Source organism: Petromyzon marinus, chromosome 1, assembly GCF_048934315.1.
Source record: "Petromyzon marinus isolate PM22_M1 ecotype Great Lakes invasive population chromosome 1, UKy_Petmar_22M1.pri1.0, whole genome shotgun sequence".
NCBI lineage: Eukaryota > Metazoa > Chordata > Hyperoartia > Petromyzontiformes > Petromyzontidae > Petromyzon > Petromyzon marinus.
Window position 1 is genome coordinate 24,844,940 of NC_133667.1, and position 17,570 is coordinate 24,862,509.

The 17,570-nt window shown below is 44.2% G+C and overlaps 1 protein-coding gene across 3 annotated transcripts in view; it reads right to left on the reverse strand.

The window, feature by feature from the left end:
- Positions 1-15,062, reverse strand: part of LOC116938684 (snRNA-activating protein complex subunit 4-like) — a 19,079-nt gene extending 4,017 nt beyond the window's left edge. Inside the window, exons 1-20 of one of the 3 annotated variants that reach the window (XM_076065976.1) lie at positions 14,710-15,058; positions 13,513-13,571; positions 12,408-12,563; positions 11,578-11,779; positions 11,161-11,242; positions 10,137-10,241; positions 9,264-9,336; positions 8,921-9,085; positions 8,305-8,452; positions 7,280-7,386; positions 6,748-6,839; positions 6,334-6,428; positions 4,723-4,808; positions 3,527-3,847; positions 2,577-2,709; positions 1,796-1,833; positions 1,126-1,435; positions 885-955; positions 251-334; positions 130-157 (exon numbers count right to left, since the gene is read on the reverse strand). In XM_076065976.1, coding sequence (XP_075922091.1) covers positions 130-157; positions 251-334; positions 885-955; positions 1,126-1,435; positions 1,796-1,833; positions 2,577-2,709; positions 3,527-3,847; positions 4,723-4,808; positions 6,334-6,428; positions 6,748-6,839; positions 7,280-7,386; positions 8,305-8,452; positions 8,921-9,085; positions 9,264-9,336; positions 10,137-10,241; positions 11,161-11,242; positions 11,578-11,779; positions 12,408-12,563; positions 13,513-13,571; positions 14,710-14,875 — 2,521 coding nt within the window. In that variant the 5' untranslated portion in view covers positions 14,876-15,058. Of the gene's footprint in view, positions 1-129; positions 158-250; positions 335-884; positions 956-1,125; positions 1,436-1,795; positions 1,834-2,576; positions 2,710-3,526; positions 3,848-4,722; positions 4,809-6,333; positions 6,429-6,747; positions 6,840-7,279; positions 7,387-7,407; positions 8,453-8,920; positions 9,086-9,263; positions 9,337-10,136; positions 10,242-11,160; positions 11,243-11,577; positions 11,780-12,407; positions 12,564-13,506; positions 13,572-14,709 lie in introns of those variants that run through there. The other 2 variants (XM_032946184.2, XM_032946194.2) reach the window with 2 other exon arrangements.
- Positions 15,063-17,570: the final 2,508 nt, after the last annotated feature.

Genomic DNA, 17,570 nt, shown 5'->3' on the forward strand with positions numbered 1-17,570 from the left:
GAGTCTCAATTAAGACTCTGGTCTTGAGACTCGGTCTCATAGCATGGAGTCTCAATTAAGACTGCAGTTCTGAAACCCAGATTGCTAAATAGTTGAGTCCATTAAAATATATATTTGTAAAAGGCTTACCTTGTGTCAAGGTAGCTTTTGCAGTTCTCTGTGAGAAATAAAAAAAAATTAGAAATGTGTCTAGACAAGATGAACACAACTAACACTGTTATTGAAGTAAATGGCTCTTTAAAAATCTTACCAGGCATGGCAGCTTTGTCATTTGGAGCCCCAATTGTTTTTCATTAATCATCCGAAGGCACCCGACACGGTCTATTGCAAAAACCTGACACGATATTGAGAAAACAAACGAAAAAACACAAAAGTCAAAATCTCTGCTCGAATGAGCACTGCTGGTGGTGTGCGATCATTACGGCCAGTGGAAAAACACTCTTATATGGGTTCTCAAGGGGGGCAGAGCCATACAGAGAAATGCTGAGAAGCGCTGATCTGCACGGCTGGACCCCACCCAGAGGAAGAAACCGATTTGTGGTGGCAGTGGGTGCTGCCTGGCTGTGATATTTGACGACGATGTTCTCGATGATAATGATGATGCTTGTACTGATCATGATGCTACTGGTGATCACTCTGCAGCTAATGTCCAGAATGAGATGCTGCTATCTATGGTTCTGTTAATGATGAGAATTGGTCCTCAACCCAGATTTGAAATCGTGACCTCATTGAACCCCATCCAAATTAAGTGAAAACTGGCCTCACAAAGTAATGATCTCCAAACAATGCTTTTAACACAACTGCCACGCCTTTGTACTTCTGTAAGAACAGGCCATTATTACCAATGGGTTGTCTTACTTCTAAGTTCACTTAGCCATGAATACCTGGAGCAGCAGCTCAAAGATGGACTTTGTCTTCAGGTTGAGATGGCCCATCTTTTCTCCCAGCACATCAGCTGTGGAGACAAGACACAATGATGGTGGTGGTGGTGGTGAAAAAGGAAATTGTGGTGATTGAAATGGTTGTCATTGTGGTGATGGTGGTGGTGATGATGGTAATTGTAGTGGTAGTAATAGTGGTGGTAGTGGTGGCAATGATGATTAATGAGCAATTTAAACTTCTCACCAAGGCTCCTTGACGATGTTGCTAGCTTGTGAGATTTACACACAACCGTAGCTGTCTTGCCTTTAGCAGCGGTTGCTTCCGGAGCAGCTGCTGTCTCTTCAACACTTGCCATTTCTTCAATGGTTGTTAGTTTGGCAGCTGTATCCTGCGATTCAACTGTTGTCTGCGATTCAGGCTGTGTGTGTGAAACGGTTGCTGCCAAGTGACTCCATTTCTTCATCTCCAAAGAGATCTTGTGATCAAGGCTGTACCCCCGACCCCTAGGACCCCGTGAACCCCAAACCCGACCGGGACCAAGAGGCTCAGAAACCTGCCAGGACAAAAGGTCAAGAGTTCAAATAAAACAAATATCAGCCAGCAAATGAGTGTGTGAGAGAGAGTATACGAGTGACTCTTTGGTTCTTTCGGTGAAGTCAAGTAGATAGAAAATAAATCAAATAATTCCTGCAGTCGCATGAAAGCTTCGAATCTAGTTAGTATACGAGTGAGTTAATGAGTAATTGAATTATACAACTGAGAAATAGTTACGTTGTTTAGGCGAGCCGGTGAACGAGTGAAATAATTATTACACGACTGAGTGAGTAAATGAATAAGTGACAGAATTGTTTAGAGTTTAAGTAGGTATTTGGGCAGGGTAAGTGGGTGAGTAGCGGGCATGAGTTATTCTCACCTCTCTCAGTTGAGTCCCTTCATCGTTCTCTTGAAACGCTGATCAAACAGAGAACAATCACTTAATTATTAAGCAGCCACACCCTTCACACTAAGCAGGGCACGTTGCAATAATTTAAAACACAAGCATAATATTCACATTTAACAAGTACACATTACATTTCAATCTTGACTTAAAGCTTTCGTGACTGCAGGAATTTCTAATTCTTGGGTCTTTCGGTAAAATCACGTAGATAGGTTCAAAGAAAATAACAAAAAATAACAAAAAAAACTACGACGTTTTGATCGCAACACAAGACGTTGTAGTTTTTTTAGTTTTTTCTTATTTTCTTTGAACCTATCTACGTGACTTTACCGTAAGACCCAATAATATTACATTTCAAGTTACACAAACGTTTAAAAAGTAAATGCAAACACCACTCAATTGATTAAACATCAAGTTTAAATATTAAAATAAAGAGAACTAAACAAAGTATTGTTTTTTAAGTTAAATTTTCATTAAGATATGAACACATTACTTTATCTTATGACCACATTTCACATCACATTGAAGCAGGTGGGAACCTGGATAAAATGTGGACGAGTGACACCAAACGCTTGCCAGGTATTGTAGGAATAGGGCTGTTCAGTGGCCAGGAGGCAAGGCGAGTGTAACCCCATGTATACAAGCCAAACACTACTTTACGGAACTGGCCAAACATCCCAGGATAAAGAGTATCGAGACCTCGGCAAAGCTTTCCTGGGTAGATAACTAGCAGTTGTTATTTAGCCTTTGACCTCACCGGCAGGGTCAGAGGTGGTTGGCATCACCCAAGGGTTGGGATGCAGCCACAGATCGATGCTCGGGACGCAGAGCGTCGTTTTCCTGGTTGAACTCCCCGCCGCTCCGCCCGGCAGCAGCTTTGCGCGTTTATCCTGAACAAACAGAATTCACTTTTTTTAACACAACAGTCCAAAGTGATTTCTTGCTCAAGTGAGCATGGAGGTGGCATTCATCAACCGGTTTACAGCCCTGAGCCAGTGGTGGAAATTCCACGTCCCTATGGTGGGGGGGCGAGTCTATCTGTAGGACAACTGTTGACTTACCCACAGTAAATAAACTCATTCATCAATAGCACTACCATAAAATAAAATAGATGACGTTTCAGGTAATGGGCCTTTTTCACAAGAAATTTTAAGAGCAGATTGGTACTATTTTATCGACCCAGGAGGAATGGTGGGCTGTGGTTCCTCATCGCATGAGGATACACAGGCAAGCAGGAAGGCAGCCACGTGATGAGCCTATGCCAAAAATTGCCCAAGCTCTGCGGTTCTCTATATATTAAGGTGTAATCGGCCAATTAATTAACTCGCATGTGGAAGGAAACCGGAGCACCTGAAGTAAAACAATGTGTTTTAGGGGGAAACACGATGCCATGCAGACGGAACAGGTGGAGTCCACATTGTACCGCCTTCTCCTGGCGGGCCAGGGTATGGCACCTTCTCGACAACGACGGTAAAGGAGTTTCACAACATTTGGGAGTGTTACCTCCTTGTATGTAAGCATAGGTGTTCTCCAGGTACTCTGGTCTCATGCAACGCAAAACAAAACACTCAATAAATACGAAATTAGTGGAACATCCCAGTCTAGGACACTCCTAAAGGACACTCCTGAACAAAGGACAACTTGTTGCATTACCACGACCACCACTAACGTTATGAACACAACATACGTAACCGCGGATACGTGTACCTCGTGGTGTTGCGATGTAATTTTTCGTTTGTTCGAAGCATCCACCACGTCGTCAGCCTCATGAGCATCACCGTCGCTGTCGGACCGCATTTCAACAGATGATGATGACGATAACGGTGGCGGCGGCGATGGCGAAGATGACAGCGAAGACGGTGGTGGAGATGGTGGCGGAGTGGAGATTGTGTAGACGCTTCGATGCCTCTTCCACCGTGTTTTCCGCCTTCCTGCTCGGCGTATTTTGACTGCAGGTATCCCCTCCCCGTCCAGAGTCGGCGAAGTGGAATTCTTGCGCTTCCTCGACAATGAATCTACTCTGGGAGACTGACACACGCAAGGAGACAGGGAGTTTTGATGGCTAGGATTGGTGGATCACACAGATCTATAAAACTCTCCGATGTGCTTGGGCAATGAGGTGGATATGGAATGGCGGCACAAGTGGGCTGATGAACAGAGACACAGCTACATACATATCTCTAATTTTTAATATTTAAGTATTTGTTAGTGGAGATACAAATGTATGAAGGAGACATCGTCCCCTTATCTGGATTTTCCACAACAAACGCGTATTATTATTTTTTGTGTTACGTAAGTATATTTGTGTTTGTGTACGTGCGGTGTGATGCAAGATAACACTTCAACGAGATAACAAAGCTCATGAAAGGCAAGAACAAGATGTTAACTACCTCGCTTGGTATACAGGACATGGGATCGATTCCGACCCTGACATCTGTATATTTAGAGTTTGCGTTTTATCCCTGTGGTCACGTGGATTTTTTTCCAGGTCATCCGGATATTCCCTCCACATTTATAAACATGCGTTTTAGAGTATTTGACTGCTATACATCTCCACATGATAAGCCACTTCGTTGAGCTATCATTTGTGGCAAGGTCGCTTCTGAAAAAGAGCTGCGCCATAAAGCTGGTGGCCCGAACTCGATTCCCGCTCACGGCCAACACCAGTGACAACTGTCTGAACTAGTTCTGGGCCTCCCCTAGGTCAACTCTGCCTCAAATGAGTACCTGGTGCAGCGTGTAAACATCGTCAATAAGGTGACAATGGCGGCTGGCCGTGGTGCTGGCCGCCCACCCCTTCTTGTGCCTTACCAGCCTTCATTAGGTGCTCGCTTGCAGCACTTGCCCCAAGTCTGTTAAAGGCTATATACGTGTATATTTGTATGTGTAGCTTGCGACCGCACTTGTTTCTCGTTGAGTCTCTTCCACCTCTTTGAGCACTGACTGTTGCTGCGTGTTCCTAAGGCCTTTGCGACGACAGACCACTGACCTAAAGACGCGCGCACAACAAACACACACACATGACATAAAACTCGCCCGGTATTAAAAAAATATAACAAATACTTAAACAGGGCACAATGCAAGTTTAGTGCTCGTGATCATCATCAAAGTGATTTCCTGCTCAAATGAGCGTCAAGGAGGCGCTCATCTCCTGTTTACAGCCCTGAGCCAATGGCAGATCCTCCACATTCCTATGGCAGGGACGAGTATTTCCAAAGGGCAATCGCTGTTTAATTCCACGCTAGGCGGTACAGGTTTTATCGACGCTCGAGGAAAGATGGGCCCAGTCAACCCCAATTTAGAATGTTTTATTAAAACCGAAGGATTTCTAGCCGCTGACTCTACTGCTGAGCTAATTGGGCAGCAGGGCATATAATAACAAATATCTTAACACACAACAAACATAACATCACGATAAGATTTGCCAAGGGGTCTCAGGGGTCAAAGTTTCTAGACTGGCACCACTGAGATCCTGGATATTTTCATTGTACTGTCTTTTACCTCTAAATGTACAATCGGTGTAATGTCACAAGAGAGAGGATTTATCTGGAAGAATAGCGCAATCCCCATCGTGAGAGACTGGCTCATTGAAGAACATCTCACAAAACTACTTCTGAAATTCCTTCAAGTGACCTTGCATCCACACTAGGAAGGGTAAGGGAGGGCAGCACTTTTCCAAATGCCATGTTATCGAGTAAAGTTTTGATGTTTCCGCAACTTAATGTGTAATTGTACTATGATTAGTTTAGGGATAATCTGCCCGAGCCGACTTGAGTTGCAGAGAGTTTATTATTTGACTTTGACTTGTGTTTGTGCAGTGTTTTTTTGACTTCTCATGTGAGACGGTTGTTTTTTCTCTACGTTCTGATCTCCAATTGCTTCGTTGCTGTACTTTATTTAGTTTGTTGCTTTTTGTCATCGTGGTGACCCAGGTTACTCTTGCAAACGAGACTCAATCAGGTCTCTTGAGTTATCACCTGGTTAAACAAATTAAACTTGAAAACAACTGTTCCTTAATCTGTAGCAGGTGATACGCTGCTACCCTGTGGCAGTTCTGAATGAACACAGAGTTGTCCTGTGGTGCTGAAAGCAAATTTGGGGGTATATAAAGAAATGGCACGATAATTATAATAAACGCATAAACATGACAAAACCATAAGCACATAAATACTTAGAAAACACAAAACAAATGTCACAGGGTGAACATAAATGCAACACGATAATCATAAACACAACACAATCATAAACAAAATACAGCAAATGTAAATAACACAGCAAATACACACACAGCACAGGAAACATAAAAAGTCCACTAAACATAAATACATCGCGATGCACAAAGAGGACACGATAAACAAAAACACAACAAAGCAAGCAAACAACACGGATAACATGAACCAGAATAAGTAAAAGACAGAAATAAAAACAAATACACCACAGTAAAGATAAAAACAACAAGACAACCCCAACATCCTCGCAGCACTTCACCACGCGTAACCATGGCAAGCCCTCACCGGGTCCATAATAGTTGACCAGGCTCTGCAGGTTCTTATCTTCAACGTTGCTCCACATGCCCTTGGCAAGACCGTCGGCGAGGCAGTTTACGTATCTAACATCATCACCACCACAATGTCATCGTCACCATCATCATCATCATCATCAAAAACTGCAACAGCAGCAGTATCACCAATACCACTTTCATTTCCAGCAACAGCAGCAACTTCATCACGAACAACATAATCAATTTGGAACGCAATTGTTTCAATCAGCAGCACCGTTAACATTACCATCAACATCATCAGCAACAGCGTCGTTCACAGCGTAATCAGTATTGTGATGAACTTAAAAACGAGGTGGACAATTATGAGATGATTCTGTAAATAACGTAGCTACGGCTGCTGGTGGTGATGGTGGTGAATTGTCATCACCTCTCTCTGCATTGCAAATCCGTGCGTCCAGGAACTTCTTTGGCAACGAGAAACCAACGCTCGCCAAAACGCTCGACGGCACGCAGCAGCAGCTGTCACCAACAGCACAGGGTCAACCACACCACAGAGTAAACCAAACTGTAATCAACTACACTGCAGGGTTAACCTGACCGCAAGCAAAACCACACTAAAGGGTCAAACACCCCATGGGTCAACAGCACAATAATTAACCACATCACAGAAGAAACCATACGACAGGGATAACCACGCCACAGGGTCAAGCATATACAGGGCTAACCACACCACAGGGTCAATCACACCACAGGGTCAACCACACTGCTAGCAAAAACCACACTACAGGGTCAAAGACTCCGTGGGTCAACCACACAATAATTAACCACATCACAGAATCAACGACACCACAGGGTCAACCACACCGCAGGGTCAACCACACCTGAAAGGGGTTCAACACACACCACAAAGAGTCATCCACACGACCGTGGGTTAACCGCACCATAGGTCAACCACTCACATCGTCCTCAAGCGAGCTCCAGGCCCCGTGGCGGAGCCCAGGCTTCAGCACGTTATTCCAGTGACCGCTGAGCTGAGCAGGGCTTCTGCCATCCATGAAGAACGCAACTGGAAAAACCACAAACACACACCTATACGTACACCCTACGTGCAGCCTACACATGGACACAAAGGCAATGCTCTACCGTACAGCCCCAACACACTATTGGGCCAAGTGTTGTTAGCGAGCACCTATGAAGGCCAACGTGGTGCACGAGGGGGTGTTATGCCCAGCACCAGGCCTGGCCGCCTTTGTCTCTCCAGTGCGTATGTTCACTCACCGCATGAGATACTCATTTAAGGCTGAGTCGACCTAGGTAAGGCCGATGGCGGGTTCAGATATTCATCACTGATCTTGGCCGTGAGCGGGAATTGAACTCGGACCCGGTCCGTAGCCCTATGTACTAACCACTGTGCCAGCACTGACGGGTACAGGAACAAGCACACACAGACTGCATACGCACAGGCCAGGTGGCAGGGCTCGTGAGTGGCTCATAATTGGAATATTGTGAGTTCAAATCCTGGTTGGGGGGCCTATAAAATTCGTACCAAAATGTGGGGAAGTCAACAGTGGTTGCCCTATGATAAAGGGTGCTGCCCTGCCATAGGAATGTGGAATTTAAACCACTGGTTCAAGGTTACAAACGGAGGACAAGCACTGGAGCCTTAACTCTCATTTGAGCAGGAAATTACTTTGACGTTGTATTCATACACACTAGGCAGTTTCGGATTTATAACAATAGGATTTTGGATTTCCAAGGACAATAACCGATTTTGTTCCCTTCAGAACTTTGAATAATTTAACTGTGAATGGTCAAGTGAGCAGTTCAGTGAGTGGGCGAGTGAGAAAGTGTGTGAGTGAGTGGCTGACTGTGCGAGTGATTGAGAGAGTGAGCGAGCGTGTCTCACTGCGGGTGAAGGGATGTGTTCCCCGATCTGCATGAGTGTGTGAATGCGAGTGGATGAGAGTGAGCGAGCGTGTCTCACTGCGGGTGAAGGGGATGTGTTCCCCGATTCGCATGGCCTCCACCAGCTGGATGAGCGCTTCGTTCTCCCCCTCGGTCCACTCCTTGCGTCGGAACGCGCGGTTCGTCCTCTGGAACCGACTCAAGCACTGGAACGCCGTGCGATTGGTCTGAAAGGAAGAGGACAGACGGGGACAACTTGATAAGAAAATGGTGGGGGGGGGGAAAGTCCCAGAAGCAGCACTTGTGAATCTCTTGAAAGAGAGATACCAGGACTTAGGGCTTGAATACAGAACCTGTGGTGTGAGCTCAGTGAATCTGACATAACTATTTTGATGCTCTCGTGTGAGACATCGACATAGATACACTCTAACCAAGGGCTTGACAAAGAAACACCCATAACTCGGTCTTGAACCCAGAATCTCAGAAGTGCTGGCTCATCAGAATCTGAATACTGTATTTATTTATACTGGAGGAATCCGATGAGCTGTAAATCTCTTTTTCACAGCGATCCAAAATAACTAGTTCTTGAACCTAGGACCTCCTGTTAGATACGCTGAACAGGTCCAGCGTATCTAACACACCCATTATGACTTTTAACCCCCGACCCCCCTACTCCGTTGGGTGTTCATGGCTACCCCGAGCCTGCTTGCGATGTCGCCCCACGCGTTGTGCCCGTGCTGTGAGACGAGCTTGTGCAGGGCCTTGTCCTCGTGGCTCTGCCAGGTCGTCGCGTTCACGCCCGGGTGCAGAGAGTACCTCCAGAACTTCTCCACCTCCGTGGGGCTGCGCTTGCCTGCCATCTGCTCTGCCCCGCGGGGTCAAACACACACATCATCATTCACTCAAAATACTGTCTCTGAAAGGTCCACAGGGCTGGTAGATATGAACGTGGTTTTTGTGTTGTATTTTTTTGTGCGTGACAAAACTGAATGTGTGTGCGCTCATTATTGGCATGATAATTACAGAAAAAAAACTCACGTCAAAATTAGCGATTTTGAGCCAATCGTGGCGGTCGTCCTTGTCGCCCATAAGTTCATTTTCAGGGAGATTTCTGCAACGAAGAGGAAATAATCATCACCGTCATCATTAGTCACATTACCATCATCAGTAGAAACATCGTCATAAGCAGCAACACCAGAAACAACATCATCATCACCATGAGCAGCATCTTTAGAATTGTATGGTTGCTAAGAATGTGCACAATAATCGTGACAAACACTGAGCTAGCACCTATAATAGCATATGTTCAAGCACGAGGGTATGGGTTTCTTTCTCTCTTTCGGGATTAATAATGACCATGTCAGGTTTCTAATAGTCATGTAAGAGACAATGAACGAGCAACCTTGAGATCCCGATTTCAAGCCCTGGGTCCGAGTGTCTCTCTCTCTCTTACTGGGTTAATAATGGTTACGTCAGGTTAGTACAAGCCACGTCAAACACTGAGTCAGCACCACTAAGATTCAGGCTGTTGACTCTGGGTATGGGTGCTTCTCTGTCTTTATGAGTAAATAATGGTTGTATGAGATATGGAGTCAGAATCGCTGAAGCTCTGAAATTAATCCCTCGTTTTGGGTGTCTCTCTCTTCACATTGGCTGTATCTGGTTCACAGTGGTGTCACAAATGTCAATACGACAAAGGTCCTCAGTTCAAACCCTGAATATGGTTGTCTGTCGCGGGTGTGTCAGGTGCATAATGGCCATGCAAGAGAAACAGAATAAGCATTGCTGAGATCCAAAGTCAAGCCGTTAATCTGGGTGTTTCTCTCCCTCCGCGGGTTCATTCCAGATGTTAGGTCCATGATGGCCATGCCACGCAGACATTGAACAACTCGACGTCTCCTTCCCACTCACTTCACTCTGTTTATATCCTGTTTCATGAGGTCGATGGAACTTATAATCGCCGACTTGTCTTCATCCTCCCCCATTCTCTCCATTTTCACCTCTGTGGTGTTGAGCCTGAGCATATGCAGAAAGACATATACATTGTATGCCAAGTCGACGTAATTGAATTGGCATCAACGTAGGGTACTTTGCATCACACAACTCTCTACGCTGTCAATCCTTCAATCAACTGGCAGATAAACGCCTTCCCTTGCTGTATCGGTCAGAGGAATTTGTTTGATTATACTTCACCACACTGTGCAGTGCTTGTTAAAGAAGGGGAAGGCCCAAGTTTGATTGAGATACCATCAGCCATTGATGTTAGTCGTGGCCAGAAATCAAACTCAGGCAGTGGAGTTATTAGTGCAGTGCACCAACCACTGTACCACCACTCCCCCAGCTTAACATAGTATTTTGAACATAGGTCAAGGTTAAAAAGCCATCAGGGCCAATGCCATCAATCCACCACATCGTGCCATCAATTAATTCCTTCTGCCCGATTCTGCAGCTGTTGCGAAGTCGAGACCTGTGTTCCAAGCATCGCTCTACAGTCTCACTACCGCCATCTGGCTTTAGTTTTTACCTTGTTAAGCAGTTAATGCATTCTTCAAGGACTTATCTTAGCAGGCATCACCACGAGCATCTGGTTTTAACGCTATAGGGTTATTGCTACATCATAGTATTCAATGTTGAAACAAAATGTATAGCAGTGACAACACGAGCGCTCCATAATGATGCACATGACTGTGTTTTATTGATGTCTCTTTCTTAAAACCGAAGCTTCAAACCCATGTGACACAGCCTAAGATGGGCAACCTAGATGAGTAGCTACTAGAAAATAGTCATATGTTGTTTCGGTGCAGTACGTGTGTATATATATACGTTGAACTTCTTTTGCACTATACATATCCAGCCGTGCTAATCGAAGGTGCAGGGGAAGGACAACAAACTAAACATAAAAAGCAGTTCGAGTTGACAAGAAGGGATATCTGACCTGGTAACCAAGGGTTGTAAACGGCTCTGCAGTGAATCCATCAGCACTGCTTGTCTTAAAGACTCCTTCTCTCGTTCAGTCCCTGAGAATATTAAAAGACAAACATCACGCAAAGCCTGAAACCCAGTCATCTACACCTGAGCTTAAAAAAAGTTATGAAAGCCAGTTGTAAGATATTGATGCTGCAATTTAGTCTCAATCAAAACTCATTCATAAAGCTGCTCTCAAGATACTGATCCTGAAATAAATTATTCCTGAAACCTGATCTTTTGGGAGTCAAACCCAGTCTTAAGACACCGATTTGGAAACTATGTCTCAAAACACAGATACTGAAGTCAAGTCTCTAAAAGCTGAGTCTCACTTGAGACTTCGAACCCGAGTCCCTGTCTCAAGACACTGTATCGTGCATTTAATTACATCGACGGAGATCATAAGCAGTGAAGTTCTTGTGTCCGCAGGAAGTCATGTTTTTCGTCTCAGGATTATCTGGAGGCCCCAGTCCAGAAGTAGTATCCCGGAAGTAAGGTTTCAGAAAACTGCCAAGGTGGAGGTGTTTTTGGGCTGAGCGGACCATTCCGCTGGCCAGGTCCCTGTCCAAAGATTCACGCTTTAGCGCCTCCTGTGTTGATTTTAAACAAACACAAGCACATAGACATGTGGACATACACATGCATACAAACATGCAGCACCATGATCATCAGTATCATCATTATTACTATCACTATCACCCTCATGTCCATTGTAGGCCGACTCACACTAAAATTATGTCCAACTCCAAGCTGACTCTCACCACCAATGTCAGACCAGCTTATTTACACCATGCATTTTACAATGTCTGTCTCGTTTGTAATATATCTTGTGTTTTTTCTTTCTCATCTGTACGGTATGATTGGTAGTCTTGTTTATTCGACCTTGTGTGTAGTCCATATCATTTGTACGGTCTTGTCTACACTGCCTCTGTCAGCTGTGCTGTTTTATCAGAAGCCTTAAAAAAATGTGCATGGACTATAATTGAGTTTCACACGACCAATTCATTGCATGTATTGGGAACACAATACATTCCAATAAATGTACTAATTACGACAAGCCTTGCTAAACATCTATAGCTATCTAATAACAATAGTCTTATTTAATACTGATAAATATTCTAACCCGTAAACTCAACGCACAAATGTGTAACCCACTCACTACTTGCTCACTCTCTCCGCTGCGGACTGGCCAACCTCTCGGTAGACTCAAATGCAAACCTGCTGGTCCCAGTTCTGCTGCAAGAGCCCATCAAGGTCCCGGAGTCGCTCCTGCAGAAGCTCCTGGTAGAGGAGGTTGATGGAGAGGCACGTGGGTGCATCCTGGGGTAGCAAACCATCATCCTCCTCACTTGAGTCAGAGCCTGCATCCACTTCCTGCAGGAGACACACCAATTTTCTATAAGAGGACACGACACTACTTGCATCAAGCCACATCCATTTTGAATCTGTCTTTCACCTTTCTGCCAGTATCTTAAAATTTGGTGTCCCAAGAGACCATGCCTGGGACCACTGGGTTAGCCCTCTGGGAGGGCAGGTTCTGTTTCCAGATTGGTGAAGTCTGTGACATCATGTAGCAGGCTGAGGATGGGGTATGATGGCTGGTGAACAGAATATAAAAAATATCCTGGCCTCCATTACATCTTTGACAGCGATGTGATAAAAGCCCTGTGCACAGCTTTGTTTAGAGAGACGTGCTGGCCAGGTCAGCCTGGTTTACAGTATGGGTTTGTCAGTTTTGACACTCGTGAGTCATGTAAACACAGCTCTGTAGTCCATCCTTGATCAAACATGTCCATGTTTTTCTTAAAGACAATCACAATCTGAAAACAAACAAGTCTTCTCGAGTAGCTATATACATTGGCTGTGTAAAAACATCACATGCTCATACATCGCACTAGTACGCTTTGCAGGGATGTCAAAGTATTTCCTCATGCACTGAGCTTTTAGCCTGTACTCTTTGGTTCTTTCGGTAAATTCACGTAGGTAGAAATAAAATAAAACAAATGACGACGTTTCGATCGCAACACAATCAATCTTCATCGGGTGAGACAACCACAGCAAGAAAACTGCTGAAGTGGGTGAGAGAGCTGCCGTGGCAAGAGGTTATATAGGCAAGAAAGGGGGGAGGCAAGGGGGGAGAGAGAGAGAGCGGGGGGGCAGGGGCAGAGAGAGGGAGGGGAGAGCTGCGCTAGCGCTAGGGGGAGAAGAAGTGCGGCTCGGGGGCGGGCTGTGTTAGCCTGTGTTAGAAAGCCCAGGACACGCAGCCACAAGGTACGCTGCGACTGGAGAATATCACGGTTTTCCTTTAAAGACTCACCCCCACCTGCAGTTGATGCAGAGTGACATTTGTGGCATCAAAATCTGAAATCCTTTGCAGGAAATCTGAAAAAAAAACATTGGCATGTAATTATTCATGATACAAGGTAGATGGGAGGTTCATAATGGCCTTCAGATAAATACTCAGCCATCACTCCTGAGCTCCTACGATATTCAAGTATTAGGTATGGGTATCTCCAACTTTCAGAGGATTCATAATGGCTTCAATACGGATCTTAGTCACCCAAAACTAACCCAGCTGGTAGTGTGTTTAATGCCTCAGAATGGTTACCAATTCTTTACAAAATAAGCTCTCAAATCAGGGACATCAATGACAACAAATGAAAATAAAATCGGTTCTTGCATGTATAAATAATTTCAGTGACAAGATAATTAATTTTAATACAATTGTACTTTGTTAAACGATGTCTATCTAGCGATAACGATTATCAATGGCCAACAATTGTTTAAATAAAGGACATCTATCATAAGAGGAGACCAATGTTAATGTGCTCCCTCGTAGTTGAAGCCTCAACCAAATGGAGGTAAGTAATCTCAATTAGCTCTCACCTGATTCGGATAGTTTCACAAATTATACAACCTTCAGTCAAATTCATCATAACACATATGTGGTAGGGTATCATTTTATAGGTAAGTATGAATCGTTTTCAAAAGTATAACTTCATTAAGGAGTAAGTCATTGGTTTGACACACACACAATTGAATGCACCTACATCCCAGCATGGATAAAGGTCAGTTAAACTGGAACGGTGATATTTAATTAACATTTCCCTCTTATCACGAAAGGCCGACACGTCATTTTCCACCTGAATTACTGTTCTAATCGGTTTAATGTGCCCAAATGTACAGATTAATTTAACGATTATACGAATGATTAACCACAACTTTTAAATGTCTGAAATCTACGTCCACGCTCGTTAAACTGTCTTTACACCAGAGGCGACGAGGATAACGGGGAATGAATCACAGTGGGATCTTACCTGGTTAACGGAGATAAATCGTTGAAAAGGGGCCCCACTATTTTTTTTCATCCCATACAATAAAAAAAACACATAGCAACCGAATACAACTTTAAATGTACGTGTAGGCGCTCACCCCGGTTATACAAACAATACTCTACTGTTTTATTTTAAATATGCGGGTTAAAAAAAAAGACCGTAGATCCACACCCGCCTGGGCCTACCTGTCCCGCCGCCCTCCTCGCGCGTTTCCTCGCAGGAGTCGCTAGTCGAGTCCGGCTCGCTCCCCGAGCTGGGGATACGGACGCCTCTCTCGAGCAGCGACCGCTCGATGGCCTCGATCTCGCGCCTGATCCGCTCCCTCTCCTCGGCTGCCTGCTGGTAAGACATTTCGTTTTGCCACGGCGGAGGAGAGGGGGGGAAATGTCGAAGTTTTTGTTGGCGTCGCTCTTCCCCTCCTCTCTCCCCTGGGCAAAGCAGCGACCGCCGCTGTCCCGCCGAGCCGGGCCGGGTCGCCTCGAGGCCGCCCGCCGCCTTCCGCTGTCGATGCTACGGTAGGCAGGGGGCGGTGTTGGCAGCGGAGCGCGATTTTAATTTGTTCGTTTCAATCTTCCTGCGGCCGCCGCCTTCGAGAGACGCGGGATCTTTTCGATTTAAAGCTTTCGTGACTGCAAGGATTCATCTTCTTTGGTTCTTTCGGTAAAGTCACGTAGAATGAGAATAAAATAATAAATTGATAAAATAAAATAACACAATATTATTGTGTTATTTTAAAATAAAATAACACAATATTATTGTGTTATTTTATTTTATCAATCTATACGTCTGTCTGAGCAACTTGAGTTTACAGACCTCTGTGTGAATCTACACGTCTATCTGTGTGTACTTGAGTTTACAGACCTCTGTGTGAATCTATACGTCTGTCTGTGCAACTTGAGTCTACAGTCCTCTGTGTGAATCTATACGTCTGTCTGAGCAACTTGAGTTTACAGACCTCTGTGTGAATCTACACGTCTATCTGTGTGTACTTGAGTTTACAGACCTCTGTGTGAATCTATACGTCTGTCTGTGCAACTTGAGTCTACAGTCCTCTGTGTGAATCTACACGTCTGTCTGAGCAACTTGAGTCTACAGACCTCTGTGTGAATCTACAAGTCTGTCTGTGCAACTTGAGTCTACAGACCTCTGTGTGAATCTATACGTCTGTCTGTGCAACTTGAGTCTACAGACCTCTGTGTGAATCTACACGTCTGTCTGAGCAACTTGAGTTTACAGTCCTCTGTGTGAATCTACACGTCTGTCTGAGCAACTTGAGTCTACAGACCTCTGTGTGAATCTACACGTCTGTCTGAGCAACTTGAGTCTACAGACCTCTGTGTGAATCTACACGTCTGTCTGTGCAACTTGAGTTTACAGACCTCTGTGTGAATCTACACGTCTGTCTGACCCACTTTTATTTTATTTTATCAATTTATTATTTAATTCTCATTCTACGTGACTTTACCGAAAGAACCAAAGAAGACGCGGGATCATCTAATCTGGCTCCACCGTGTTTATTATTATTATAGTGCGGGACCTTTTTTTGTTGTTGCTCTTGCTGCTGCTGCCGCCGGTATCAAAGTATGAAAAAAATTAAATAACAATGCAAAAAGGCATTTAAGATGCATTAACCACACACACACACGCAGGCACTTTGTGCATTGTTTGTTACTGATTGGTCACCACCAGAGACAGCCTTCTTTATGGCCTGGTCTCACCGCCGCCAGTGTCACGCCAGAGAACGCTAAAAGGCGACCAGTGCAAGGACAATGCACTGCCAGGGCATTTTGTCGCTCGAGGTGAGCAGTTACTAAATGGGAACCTTTTTTCTTCCTATACCAACATTAAAGTATGGAAAAAATAATAATAGGTTTTATACTATCTGGCAATAAAACAAGTGGTGTTAATATGTTTATTTATTTATTTAAAGCTTTCGTGACTGCAGGGATTCATATTCTCGGTTCTTTCGGTAAAGCAATCATTGGAAGGATTTGATCAACCATTTCGGGTCTTAGTTAATTGTTCACGCTTACGGTGGCTTTCAGGCCACATCCATTATTTTCGTCTCCCCCCTCTCCTCTTTTCCGAACATAGATGGACTCTTTGATTTAAAGCTTTCGTGACTGCAGGGATTCACATTCTTGGTACTTTCGGTAAAGTCACATAGAAGGGAAACAATAAAATAATAAAAAAATCATCACACCTGATGATGATTGCTTGTGTTGCAGTCGAAACGTCGTGAGAATTTTATTTTTTATATTTTTATTATTTTATTGCTCAAAATTCAAGAATATGGTGTTAATATTCTTTGGGTTTTTCGGTAAAGCCACGTAGATAGAAAAATATCACGATCGCAACACAAGCAATCGTCATCAGGTGAAAAAATATATCGGGAGAGCAACTGAGGCAGGAATAAATATGGTGATGTTAAGATGTTCAAACACCAAACAGAAACATTGTTATAATAATAGGGGTTTTCCCCTTTTTTCTGGCAACAAAACTGAAACCTTTTTACAAGGATTCATGTCTGCATTAACCACAATACCTGCAGTCAAAATGCAAACAAAAAACATACTATGATAATATATGATGCATTGTCCTTGAAACTGATTGGTCCACACCAGAGACGGCTTTCTTTTGAGCCTCGACCCCATTGGTGCTCGACCAGATGACGCCAAAAGGCGTCACACATCTTCTTTGGTTCTTTCGGTAAAGTCACCACGTAGAATGAGAATAAAATAATAAATTGATAAAATAAAATAACACAATAAAATTCTCACGTTTCGGCCACAACATAAGCGGCCTTCAGGCGTCACACAGCTCAAAGACAATGCCACTATCAAAATAATGAGGGCACGGGGTGAGCATCTACATCATTAGACCTCCTTTGCCAGTACCAAAATGTAATAATAGGGCTTTTCCCCTTTTTTCTGGCAGGTATTGTGGTTAATGCAGACATGAATCCTCGTAAAAAGGTTTCAGTTTTGTTGCCAGAAAAAAGGGGAAAACCCCCTATTATTACATTTTGGTACTGGCAAAGGAGGTC